The 13804-nt window shown below is 38.8% G+C and overlaps 1 protein-coding gene across 2 annotated transcripts in view; it reads left to right on the forward strand.

The window, feature by feature from the left end:
- The window catches only part of LOC124150009, a 359724-nt gene that overhangs the window by 225664 nt on the left and 120256 nt on the right, over positions 1–13804 (forward strand). For both annotated transcript variants that reach the window (XM_048393436.1, XM_046521880.2), the window contains exons 97-106: positions 631–857; positions 1432–1600; positions 2155–2231; positions 5539–5602; positions 6526–6726; positions 6816–6924; positions 9457–9565; positions 9727–9896; positions 9985–10091; positions 10219–10374. In XM_048393436.1, the coding sequence (XP_048249393.1) occupies positions 631–857; positions 1432–1600; positions 2155–2231; positions 5539–5602; positions 6526–6726; positions 6816–6924; positions 9457–9565; positions 9727–9896; positions 9985–10091; positions 10219–10374 (1389 nt within the window). The remainder of the gene's footprint in view (positions 1–630; positions 858–1431; positions 1601–2154; positions 2232–5538; positions 5603–6525; positions 6727–6815; positions 6925–9456; positions 9566–9726; positions 9897–9984; positions 10092–10218; positions 10375–13804) is intronic.

Consider the following 13804-nt stretch of genomic DNA (forward strand, 5'->3'; position numbering starts at 1 on the left):
TTGGTGGAATTAAACACACATAATGGTCAATCAAGGAAGGTTTACCACATCTGCAAATGTCCTTGGCTTTGTTCTGAAAATGGCCCTTTTGAGCTTGTTATGATTTTTTATGTCCACCCATTACTGGTAAAAAAACTTGAATGGTTTGTTTGGAACAACTAGGTACCCCAAAATACTCTATTTGAGGAAAAAAGACCCATTTTTGATGGATAATACAGTTTTGTGTTACTTTTATTTTCAATGCATTAGACTGTTAACTGTCAAGGGTATAACTGGATGTCAGAACCCATCAATCCCTTGGGTGTATTCTGGTGTAATAAGAGGTTTTCTGTTTGTATGAATTAACAAACAATAGTTTTCATTGTTAATAATTTAAAGAATATTACTTCAGGAGCACTCCCACCCATCTCCCCAATAATCTGCATCTAGGTTGCTGATGTTGGAATAATTGAAGACCTGCTGCTCATGTATGTGCAGAGGTTAAGAAAGGGTGATACTATTTGTATTACGAGTATAAGTGGTTATGAATCAGTAGATTTTATAGTGTGTTGACATTACAGGATTGCTGGCACTAATGTAGTAGAGGTAATATTCTTTAAATTCTTAACATTTGTTTATTTCTATGTAAAGGTGAAGGAGACAAAACTGACTGTTTTGGAGGGATCATCAGAGACATTCATCACTCTCCTGACAGCAGTCCCACCCCACCTCCTGTGCCCTCTTGCCAAGCGAGGGAACGTCACCACCGTGACAGCCTCTGCCTTCTTCAATGGCTTAACTGGTGCACAGTCCACCTGCCCTAATGGTAACACCCTAGTCCAGGCAGTTATTGGGAGTATCAGTGGAGATGATACAAAGTGAGTTTTATTATGAGAAAGTGTTGTGACAATGGATTGATTGACATTATTTTCACGAATCATGATACCACACAGCAGAGGATTACCTGGTATCTTCATTCTGGTATTAGCAACTTATGATCATTGTGCATTTAATTACAAAAACAAATTGATATGCTGGACAACAACCAAGCTTGATGAAATCCAAGTTGAAATAATTACTGCAAATTTTAAGTTAATAAATTATCTAAGCAATGTAACATACTTAGTCAAATGTCAAATACAACCAAATAATTATAGAAATATGCCATTTTAATTTTATGATGTCTATCATAATATAGTTTCACCTTTCAATAAGTACATGTAATACAATGGCAGTAGTTGTTCAGATATCATGATTTGATATCGCCTTTGTGATGATACACTTGCAGCACTTGTATATGTATGTTGTATCAGTATAAGTAGGATACATGATTATGTGTGTCAAACACATTCGCTGTGTAAATATCCATATATGGTGTAATATTATATTGACGAGGAAGAGTTGATTTGTTCCTCACTCACTGTCCCTACTACCTGCTGTTTGCTCTGCTAGATGTGGGGCTACAATCATGACCAGTACATGGGACAAACCTCTCCTCCTCCCTGTCCGTGCCGTAGTGGACAGTGTCCGAGATGGAGATGCTGTCGGTCAGCTGCTGGTCAGTGCAACTGTGACCTGTGGGGCAGAGTTCTTCTATACAGTACAGCTATCAGAGATCCAGGTACAATCTTGTTATGACATTAATAGGCAAAGTTTGCAAAAATATTTCATTTTTGAATGTGCACTTTCTTTGCATTGACCACCTCCGTGGTCTAGTGGTAGAGGGTCCACCCAGAGAGTGGAAGGTCCGGGGTTTGATCCCCAGCCGCTGCATACCAAAAGACGTTAAAAGATGGTACTTGATGTTACCCTGTCTGGCGCTTGGCATTTAGGGGCTAAAGCAGGGACTGGTTGGCACAGAGGCAATATACTGTGTCTGAGTGGGGTATTCATGTTAAACTGTGGCATGGTATCTCAGAGGGCTAGCACTATAAATTAGCATCAGTCCCGAATAGTACAAGCAGCCACACACATGTCTAAAGTGCAATCATCTTGGACGCGACATTAAACCACATTTCACCTCACCTTTCCTGGCATCAGTTGATGTTTTGTTTTTCATTGGTCATCCTACTTTGTAAGAAGGAACAATGCTATAAGAAAGAGATATGTCAGGTAACAGTTGTGTTAAAGCATGTCAGAACACTTCAGTCATCTGTTCTACCCATGTTGTTACAGGTCCATGTTGAAGACAAGGATGAGGTGAAACTATGTGAATCAGTCAATGACCCACATATCAAGACATTTGACAGGAAGTAAGTCAGTATTTCTGTGCCCTTCACATTAAATTCTCATATACTCAACAACAAAAGTTCCTGTGACACAAATATTTTAGTGTATTTTTCAAACAAGTAAAATTTGGTTCAGTATTGTAGTACATGTATGGAATCAAGTGACAAAAACACAACTGTAACAGAAAAGCATGCATTCCATTCAAAAGTTGACTTTTATGCAAGCCCCATGCATTTCACTACCCAAGAATGGGCATAAAAACATGTGCATTAACGGGATTCCATATGCATTGTTTAGCATCCTGCTGATAAGAACCACTCAGAAAAACAACAAAATTACGCAATTATTCAACATTACGAAATGCCACATCTGTCTGAAAATGAGCGTCTGCGAGCCATTGGTATGCTTGAAGCAGGATTGAGTCAACATGATGTTGAAGGCAATTTAACTTCCACAGAAACACCATTTGGTGTTTATGGCAACGTTGCCAACAGACGAATGCAGTCAGAGACCATCCTCGGAGTGGATAGACAACTGGATTCGAACAACACACCTACGAAATCGATTCCAGCCAGCAACAGTGACTGCAAGAAGCATCCCTGGCCTTCGACGAATATCATCACAAACCATCCGTCGTCGCCTCAGATGTGCAGGGATTGTCGCCAGAAGACCCGCCAGATGTCCCATTTTGACAGGAAACCACCATCAAGCATGTCTACAGTGGTGCAGACAGCATCTACACTGGACGGCCATGCAGCGGGGACAAGTTCTATACACTGAAAAGTCTCGTTTTCACCTCAGCCACAGAGATGGCCAGATTCAAGTGTACTGATGTCGAGGTAAACATTGTCATAGAATGATTATGCAGGTTGATTTAACAGGCACATGTCTGTCTTGGTCATTGATGAACTACAAACGTTACGTCAATCATTGTGTCATGGAAGATTGGTTCAGGGGCGACAGCGTTATGGTATGGGGTGGGATTACAGCAAGACAGGACCCGTTTGATAGTGGTAGAGGGAAATCTCAATGGACAGCGCTACTACGACGAGATCATCGGCCCTGATGTTCTACCTTTTTTGCGTCGTCATGGCCCAGGCATTACCTTTCAACATGACAATGCCCGGCCTCATATTGCTCGACTTCAGGATTCTCTTCAACAAAACAACGTGAATGTTGTTCGACATTGGCCAGCTCGCTCCCCTGATCTCTCACCAATCGAGCACGTGTGGGATGAGATTGATCGGCACCTTCGACGTCAACCACGTGTTCCACAGACACTCCAGGAACTTCGAAACATGCTCCAGCAGATAGGTACAGATATCCCATAGGACTTTGTGCGATGTCTGGTCCATTCCATGAGACGAAGATGTGTTGCTCGCATCGCAACCAGAGGTGGAGACATGTTCATGGTTTTTTTATGAAATCACACATTTTCTGAAGTCAGTATGGCAAATTAAACCATTTGAACACTTACAGGAGTCTTTTATCTGTTGCAAACCAAAATTGTTTCAGATTTGGTAAAAGACATAACTTTGCATTAAATCTTATTTAATGTCACAGGAACTTTTGTTGTTCAGTATATTGCCAGGTCCTTATTTAGAATACTTGCTAGTGCAGTGGATGGCCTGTATTGTGAGCAGATCTGTATTCAGATGTTTATTCACTCAAAGGACGCTCACAATCACAGGACCATGTAACTAATAATAACAAACAAAGTCACATACAAGGCATACAGCCTCTTCTACAAGGTTTTTGCGAGTTTGTTTATTATTATTATTATTTGTTACATAGTCCTGTGATTGTGAGTATCCTTTGAGGGAATAAACATCTGAATGAGATGAACATTGAAGTCATAGTTTAGCAATGACAGACTTATGACAGATGTTAGAGACTCAATACCTTAGTATTAAACCTTTTATATACCTGTGGGAATGTTTCTGACACATGATTAGATGTCAAGATCATGGTCACTCAGTGTAATGATCTAAGCATTAATAAAGCTTCTGTACACGATGACTTACAAATTTATAATTGAATTTGTCAATTGCGGCAACATTGGAGTCACCCCCCATAAAAATGTCATGGTCACAAGAAGTTAAATTAAAAGCATTTTTTCAATCTGTTATGATAGCTAGACTCTAAAATAATGATTTAATTACTATGGTTACTATGAAGGTTTTCAACCCATGAAATGACTTGTAAATAGTTTCAATAAGAAAATATTGTAAACATGGTATAAAGAGTTCAATTACTATTGTTTTCATATTGGATGGTGCTAAAGGTCAATTTCGCGAAGGTCAAAGTTATCAGAAAAACATGAAATACTTAATTTTAATTCATGATACAAACTATGTTTTAGTTATTAATACAGTGTATACATAAACCCCTTTACCTATGCTTGCCATGTGTCAAGGTCAGTCACACATTTGAAGTCTTGTGAACTGTTTACTTCAAACTATATTTACATTATTCTACAGTACATTTACATTTGTAACCATATGCCTTCAATTTCAAATTTTCTAGCAGCTAAGGTCATAAGAATGGAATTGCTTATGACTGCCTTTCTTATCATGGTAGCTAGAGGAATGGGACTTTTATTTCAAAGTTGTAGTGTTTTGAGTTTATGCTTTCTCAAGCTGGAAGTGATGCAATTTAAAATGTAAGTGCTAACAACTTTGTTTTTATGGTATCAATTTTATGGTATGGCATGTTTTTTCATGTTTTTTTATCAATCCGGAATCCAGAACCAGAAGAACTTATAACTTTGTTTTACACCCAGAAGTGGTTGTTATTTGGGTAGTCAGAGGCTCCGGACTACGTTGGGCTGCATGAGACAACATTAGGTAGGAAACAGGAACATGGTAGGTCAGACACAGATGGGTCGGCTTCTGTTTTGCAAACACTGCTCAATTCCAAAGAAGATGATTATTCATGTGCATCATAGAGTGAGTGAGTGAGTTTGATTTTACGCCGCTTTTAGCAATATTCCAGCGATATCACGGCAGGGGACACCAGAAATGGGCTTAACACGTTGTACCCATGTCGGGAATCGAACCCGGGTCTTCAGCGCGACGAGCGAACGCTTTAACCACTAGGCTACCCGACCGCCCGTCATAGAAGCAAAAATGAGATCAGGGATCACAAATCAAATCAGATACAATATAGTTTAATATTTTAGACAGTATGCATATTACTTTTTGTAATAAAATGGATATCCTCTGAATTTAATATGTTCAAGTATTTTTAGAATATCTGCAAGAACTGTCGATGTTAACCCTCCGTGATGGTTTCAGTATATAGCAAACAGAATGGTGCTTTTGTCTCCAGGTCATTTGACAACTTCCTGCTTGGAGATTTTGTCCTGTACAAACACACAAGCCTTCCTTATGAGGTGAGTACAAGAAGTATTTACAGAACACACAGTCTAAACTGACAAACTCTTACTACATTAATCACCAGCTGAACCTGGATGTGTGGAATTCCCAGTTGTCTCAAACTCAATTGAAGTTCCAACAGCTAAGAATATGTCAAACTCAACACTTTTGTTACACAACACAGGACAAGTTAGTATTTGTGTCACGTATAATGGCCTAAACAAGTTAGTATGTTCCATCAAGGACAGGAAACTCTTGTCTGGTTTGAGTAATGGCTGCCGTGACTAAATAACTAAGTTAGGTCAAATGGTAATACAGTCAAATTTGATGTGTACTACCCCGGATAAGTCAAACTAATTCCCTGTTTGGTCTTTCAGAGGTAGGGGTGTTTGATTGTACTTATTATATATATCATATACTCTCTTCACTTGAAACATGTGTAACTGATGAATATTCAAATCTAAGCTCCTGTGATAACAGGCTTGAATTGAGTAGCTTTGCTTTTGTTGAATATATTGATCATTTGTTTGTCCAGTCATTAGGAGCCTGTAAGAAGCAATGATTTGCTGGATGATATAACTTGCATAGTTTTTCTTTTGTTAGTAAATAGAAGTTATGTATATGTGTATCAAACCTTTATAAGGCGTAGTATTTGTCGTCATGATAACTAAAACGTACATGACATATTTCAATAACCGTCAACCCCTAATGTTCAAGAGCGGTTATACTCAAATTGTAAAAGCACTAGTTTATATTGGTCTTAAACTGAAAACTGCATGATAATTTGGGTGAGTACAAATTGTTGAAAGGCCGGAAAGTTCCACTTCTATATTCTAGGCACCATCCTAAACATGTTCACAAAAAGCACCCCTCTCCTACCTTGGCTTATTACCCAGGGTGCTCAGTAGAGATTTGAAAGAGTGTGCTGATGACATTGCAGGTTCATGGAAGATTTGACAAGTGTAATGGTGGAGTGGCTTCCTGTAACTGTGGGGCTGCTATCAAGATTGATGATGACGTCATTGTTGTCAATCAGTGTGGTGCTGCCAAGAAAAGCCCACTGAGGCTTCGAGTCTTCAAGAATGGCATGATGACACCAGGTGTTCGAATTACCCGCCACAATGGTGACAAGAAATACAGAGTATGTGCATATTAAATATTCTAGAATCAGATATATGAGATGTAATTATATTATGTCAAGTGATATCCTGATTGATTTCTTTGTGCTAGGTCACTTTACCTACTGGTACAGCAGTGGATGTCATCAAGGGACGGGGAAAGTCAAAGTTTTTTAACATAATGATTCGGTCATCACCAGCTGACTATGAACACACTGAAGGTAAGAGGAAACCTGCATTCTGAAGTGTAGAAGAAGTATTCTTGAATGACATCAATTCTTGTGGTTATGTGTATTATCATTGAATTATCTGCTACATCTGTAGTTGTGACTGACAAGTTTGTGAAATTTGATCCTGCATATAGAGTAGAAATCCTACCGGAGCACTGCCTGTCAAGGACGGTATCACTGTAAATATAAATAACTTGGTAGGAATGTGGAAGGATGGTATCACTGTAAATATCAATACCTTGGTAGCAATGGAGAAGGAAGGTATCACTGTATGTATCAATACCCAAGTGAAAATGGAGAAGGATGGTATCACTGTAAATATCAATACCTTGGTAGCAATGGAGAAGGAAGGTATCACTGTATGTATCAATACCCAAGTGAAAATGGAGAACGATGGTATCAATGTATATATCAATACCCAAGTAAAAATGTAGAAGGATGGTATCACTGTATATATCAATACCTTGGTAGGAATGGAGAAGTATGGTATCACTGTATATATCAATACCTTGGTAGGAATGGAGAAGGATTGTATCACTGTATATATCAATACCTCGGTAGGAATGGAAAAGGATGGTATCACTGTATATATAAGTAAAATGGAGAAGGATGGTATCAATGTATATATCAATACCCAAGTAAAAATGTAGAAGGATGGTATCACTGTATATATCAATACCTTGGTAGGAATGGAGAAGTATGGTATCACTGTATATATCAATACCTTGGTAGGAATGGAGAAGGATTGTATCACTGTATATATCAATACCTCGGTAGGAATGGAAAAGGATGGTATCACTGTATATATAAGTAAAATGGAGAAGGATGTTATCACTGTATATATCAATACCCATGTTAAAATGGAGAAGGATGGTATCACTGAATATATCAATACCCAAGTAAAAAGTAGGAGGATGGTATCACTGTATATATCAATACCCCAGTAAAATGTAGAAGGACAGTATCACTATATATATCAATACCCAAGTAAAAATGTAGAAGGATTGTATCACTGTATATATCAATACCTTGGTAGGAATGGAGAAGGATGGTATCACTGTATATATAAGTAAAATGGAGAAGGATGTTATCACTGTATATATCAATACCCATGTTAAAATGGAGAAGGATGGTATCACTGTATATATCAATACCCCAGTAAAAGGGAGAAGGATGGTATCACTGTATATATCAATACCTTGGTAGGAATGGAGAAGGATGGTATCACTGTATATATCAATACCTTGGTAGGAATGGAGAAGGATGGTATCACTGTATATATCAATACCCATGTAAAAATGTAGAAGGATGGTATCACTGTAGAATCTGCTGTCCATACCATTACTTGGATGAGGAAGAATGGTATGACAATACAATCATTTCACCTGTATATATCATTACCATTGTGGTAAAGAAGGAGGGCAGTACAGTCTGTTTCCAATTAATGCACTGTAGGTATAGTGTTACCACTAAGGCTTAAAACTTGAAACTATATTGATTCTTATAAACTGAGGGACGAAAGAAACGCCACCAAATAAATAATGGTCGTCAGTTTTCAACAAATTTGCCAAACAGCGCGAAAAAACAGTTGGGCGGAAATTGACGGAAATCTCACTGCATGTCGTTACATTGATGAGGTTTTGCAGCCTGTGGTACTGGCTTTCCTGCAACGACACCCAAGGACACTGTTTCAGCAGGACAACGCCACCCCTCACACAGCTCGAGTCACTCGAGAGACTTTCTGGACGCCAACAACGTGACTCTATTACAGTGGCAAGCCAGATCACCGGACCTGTCGCCCATAGAGCATCTCTGGGACCAACTTAGATGCACGATTCAGAAACTCAAAAGCCACCATTGACAAAGGATGCCTTGGAAATTGCCCTGCAGGAAGAATGGCGCAGGAACCCGAATCAGGATGTCAGGTGACTCGTGTACTCAGTTCGACGTCGTGCTAGGACCTGCAACGTTGCTGGAGTGGTCATATCCGATGTGTAGCACAGGCCTTTAAAAGAGATCGACATCAATTTTGCGGGTGTGATCGAATACTGGACAATGCACCCAGCATGATAAACATGTCTGCAGAACTTTAAGTACCGGGTACATCGTTTTTGATCTTGTCATTTTCAAATACCATTTTTGAATAATTGTCTTTTTATAATAAAGCATCAACTGTTACTAAATTTTGCGTCTGTTTTGTTTTAGACCAGAAAAATGTTTAGTGGCTTTTCTTTTGCCCGTTAGTATATTTCGTGTTGGTGGTTAGCTGTTGTGTCAGCAGGAGGTAATTTTGTGACTTCAGTATGCAAATTTCCATGAGGTGACAGTTATATGACATTGACTAAGTCTTGGTAATATAAAGACAAAACCTTACTCCACACTCAGAACTTGATATTTTCTTTCCTGCATCAATTGATGAGGATGTGACTGGCAGAATTCATGGGAGAGAAAAATCTTGTTGCAAGCAATATAATGCCCAAATCTAAAATGCTGTTTAAGCCAAGCTCTGTGTTTTCATTGCAGGTTTGTGTGGTACTTATGATGGCAACAAGAACAATGACTTCCTCATGCCAGATGGAACTATTTTCAAAGGACGTTCCAAGCGTCCAGCTACTTTCTCAAGGGCCTGGAGGTCAGTTTATCAAACTAAACTAAATATCTAACATGTGTTCAGTAGGTATTTGTTAGCATGCAGATGCAGTTTGTCAGGTCCCTACACTCCATTGCAATGTTTGTCACAGTTGTTAACTTGATGTGTACAGTTAGTGAGCTAGTGTCACATTAATCTTTCAGGGTAAATTCAGAAGATTCTATCTTTGATGGTTTCTGCCCTGAGGATGAGGAGGTGTCTGGGGCCATGTACTGTGACTGCCGTAAAGGGGAGAATGTCACCTGCTCACCCTCCCAGTATGTCCTGGACTGTGCTCCACCGAGGCTCACAGGCAAGGCCAGGAGGAAAAGATGTAGGTGTCAATACTTCTATTTCTCTCTTGTCAGACAGTTGATTGGTGTCAGAAAATAATGATAATTAATGCTACAATTCCCACACAGATACTGATGTCACAACAGAACTGTTTTCTGAGGCAGAGGAGCCATCAAAGTGTGTCAATCCAGATGAGAGAGAGATTTTTGAATATGAAGTGGACTACATATCCCCAGTAGGTTCCAAGGCAATTTACTAATATTATCTTTCAAACAAAGTCTAATGTAAGAAGCTCTGAAGAGAGAAATAGATATAGTAATCATACAGAATGGAGGAGCCTAAAGTACCAATTACTGTTGTAGCCTGCAGCGTGGCCTACCCGTACTGGTCTTGAGATAGAGGATGTGAAGAAGCACTGTGAGCGGGAGATACAGGTGTCATTTGCTGCCAGGTCATGCCTGGGGATGGCAGAGGTCACTGCTGACCTTTCAGTTGACAACTGCATTGCTGACATTCAGGTTAGTGTTTAATATTTCAATTGCTGTAACATGTGTGTGTCTTTCTCTAATATCATGTTGAAGATGAAAGACAGTACACATATTTGCAAGTTGTTTCCTATTTTTGCTTTCAAAGTAAGACATTTATTCCCTTCACAAGGTTAGGTGTTGGACAAATGGCAAATGGCAGCACCTTAATGGTAGATTTATCTGTAAAGGTGAAATGCGGTTTAAGACCAAGATTTTTGCACTTATATGGCGTCATGCATGCACATGTGTGTGTGGCTGCTTGTACTAGCCAGGCTAATGCTGATTTTATAGTGCTAACCCACTGTGATACCATGCTTCAGTTTAACATAAATACCCTTCTAAGACACAGTATACTGACCCCATGCTGACCAGTCCTAGTTTTAGCCCCTTAATGACGAGCACCAGGCAGGGTAAACACAAGTACCATCTTTCAACGTCTTTTGGTATGACATGGCTGGGGATCAACCAACCATCCCTTCCGCTCTACCACCTTCTTGACCACAGAGGCAGCCTATTGTAGAATTATGATTAAGTGTGCAAGCAAAGTATTTCTCAAGCAGAATATGCAGCATGAAGACAGACCACAGAAAAAATATTATGTACATGCATATCCACCTTATTAATGGGTTGTAATGTCCTTGTTCATTTAGAATAAACAACCTGAAACCTTAAAGAGCAAGTCTCATGAAGAATAATAACTTTTCTTTCATAATTTTGTAGCCAGTATGATGTAAAATATATACGCCAAGAAAAAGTTGTGAGAACTTTGTGAGAATTGTGAGAAGTTAGAGCTGTTGCACTTAATCAAAAGTCTGCATTTGTCACAACTCAAACAAATCTTAAAAGCGTAAACAAGGAGGTGTGGCTTAACAAACACTGCCTGCTGGGCCTGCAAGCTGATTGGATATTACCACCAGATGAGTAAAGAATATTCACGATTGTTTCATTAGTTGTTGGGAGACCTATGTTGAATACATAATACTGGTATGGATTACCTGTATGTCATGAGTATGCCTGGTAGGGGCGTGTCAAGTAAATTATATAATTTTAACAACAAAAGATTTTTTCCTTTTCAATTTTCAGTTCACAGGTTCCACCCACACCCACACCCTCAATCTATGCCATTATAAAGATAGACATTGATTGATCTTTATAGCCAATCAGTGATAGTTAACCAGAACATCATTTGTCTCACCTACTCACTCATCTCACAACAACATGTAACTGCAGTAGATTTTTACATGATGTATGCCAGCGGTTAGTCCAGGTAGCTCAAACACTATTGTAACACGTTAGCAAGTGACATGGATTCATGGGGTCTATGACATGTCACTTTATCTTTGTAGTGCTATTTCAAGACCATAACAGGATATTGTGATTTTTGAGAAATGTACTAAACAAACAAACCAAGCTGTGTTTTGCAATCACTTGTAATTTCTCACTGTTGTTGGTCACAGGTAGGGGTTTATTAGTACTTCTTCCGAAATCACCAATTCGTTTTCTGAAAAACATTCACATTCCATGATAACTCGAAAACTATTGTCACCGTCAGAGTCAGACATATTGGCAAGTTTTGATTAGGATACCGAAAGGAATGATGTAAGTACGATCAATGTACGATCATTTCATACACAGATCAGCAAATATTTTTAAACACAGAAAAGTCTCACAACAAAATAAATGAAAGTACCGAAACACAAACTATAAACTCAATTGCAGAAATAGTATGTTTCGCACATTGTTTTCTCACCGAATAGTGAACTTAATTTGTGATGTAAATGGGCTTTGTAACATTTCCATTGTTGAAAGAAAGAGGAGTATATTTCAATTCTTTAATCTCACTCATACTCATGCCTTCATGTGAACAGAGGGATGGGCTTGTTGTGCGATCAAGCATGTAATGTTTTAGCTAGCTTGTGCGATCAAGTGTGTAATTTTGAGATCATTTCTCCAACAAGACCAAGGGGCACAGGTGGCCCAGTCGTCTAAAGCGCCGCGATTTGCTGTGCAGAGTTGCGTCCCTTGGACACGCCAGAAACCTATGATCGTGGGTTCGAATCCCGGTTCGCCCCAATTATGTTTCTAGGTTTGTCAGCACCATATCTGTGCTCGTGGGTTTCACCGAAGTGGTAAACGTCTGATACCTGCGTCACTTCGGGCTTTCCTCCCACATAAAGCTGACACGCTGTGATATAACTGGAATACTGTTAAAAGCGGCGTTAAACCGAACTCACTCACTCCAACAAGACCATATAAGGAGCATCTGTAAATGTACTTTCATTTTTGTGGAAGCCTCAGTGGCTGAGTGGGTTAGGTAGCTGACTTTGTGTGCTGGCGATGTGGGTTCAAATTCCTGATGGGACTCTGTATTTTCTGAATAGCCTTTGAAATTGATAGAGAGGACAAAAGTGCAAATAAACCTTATTTACACACCGCTTTCGATGTTTTGAACATGTTTGCATTAACACTGTTACAATCTATACAAATCTGCAAAGTTGTATTTATATACCAGTGACACTTGCACTTTAAATGTAGCTGGATTAATGAATTTTGGGTATGTTGTAGCGTGTATGTGGATCTTAGTTGTAATTGTCAAATAGAGAGTTTTGAAAATGAATACTTAAAGAAGATTCCAAAACACAGGGAAAATGTATGAAACATAGTACTGCACATTTTGTATTTCACTTTAACATGGCCAGGAATATCCAAACATTCAACTGTTGAAGTGCAATGATCTCAGCTATTTGTGTCTGGTCTGTTGGGAGGACACATGTAAACTCAGTATCTAGTTTAACAAGAGTATCAGACTTAGTCCTGCACTGAGCAGTTCATGTGTTATTACTGGAGCCAACACACTCACTCACTGACTGTATTTAGTAAATAGCTTGAGTTGTAGGTTTTCATTGCACACAAAGTATTTGAACTTTGACACTTTCTTTAAACTATGTAAAGTGTATGACAGTACTAGGACTACCTGGTTATATCTTTCAACAAAATCACACAATTACTGAATGCGATTTGGTTAATCACAAAATGCACAACTACTTTGCCCAAAAGCTGTATCTATGTTTGGGTTAGTTTGATTGAAACTTTCAATGGATCCAAACATACAAATGGTTTTGTGATCTATTTTATACTTCTTCCTCCTGATGATAATTTGTAATCTTTATAGGATAAGATATATGGATGAACACCTTCCTTATTTCCTCTTTTGTGTACATAACAGGCTTCTCCATTCCTGTGTCATTGCATCTCAATCTACTCAACTGAAAAACATTGCCTCATATCTATATATATGCTTGTCAACCATACTCTGTACATCACATGCTTGATAACAGTGTTAGAACCTACACCAAAATGTCACTACATATTTTAATAAAGAAGTTGTTCATCCATATATCTTATCCTTACTAAGTACTTC

Source organism: Haliotis rufescens, unplaced genomic scaffold (genome assembly GCF_023055435.1).
Source record: "Haliotis rufescens isolate VD_foot unplaced genomic scaffold, xgHalRufe1.0.p SCAF_12, whole genome shotgun sequence".
Classification (NCBI taxonomy): domain Eukaryota; kingdom Metazoa; phylum Mollusca; class Gastropoda; order Lepetellida; family Haliotidae; genus Haliotis; species Haliotis rufescens.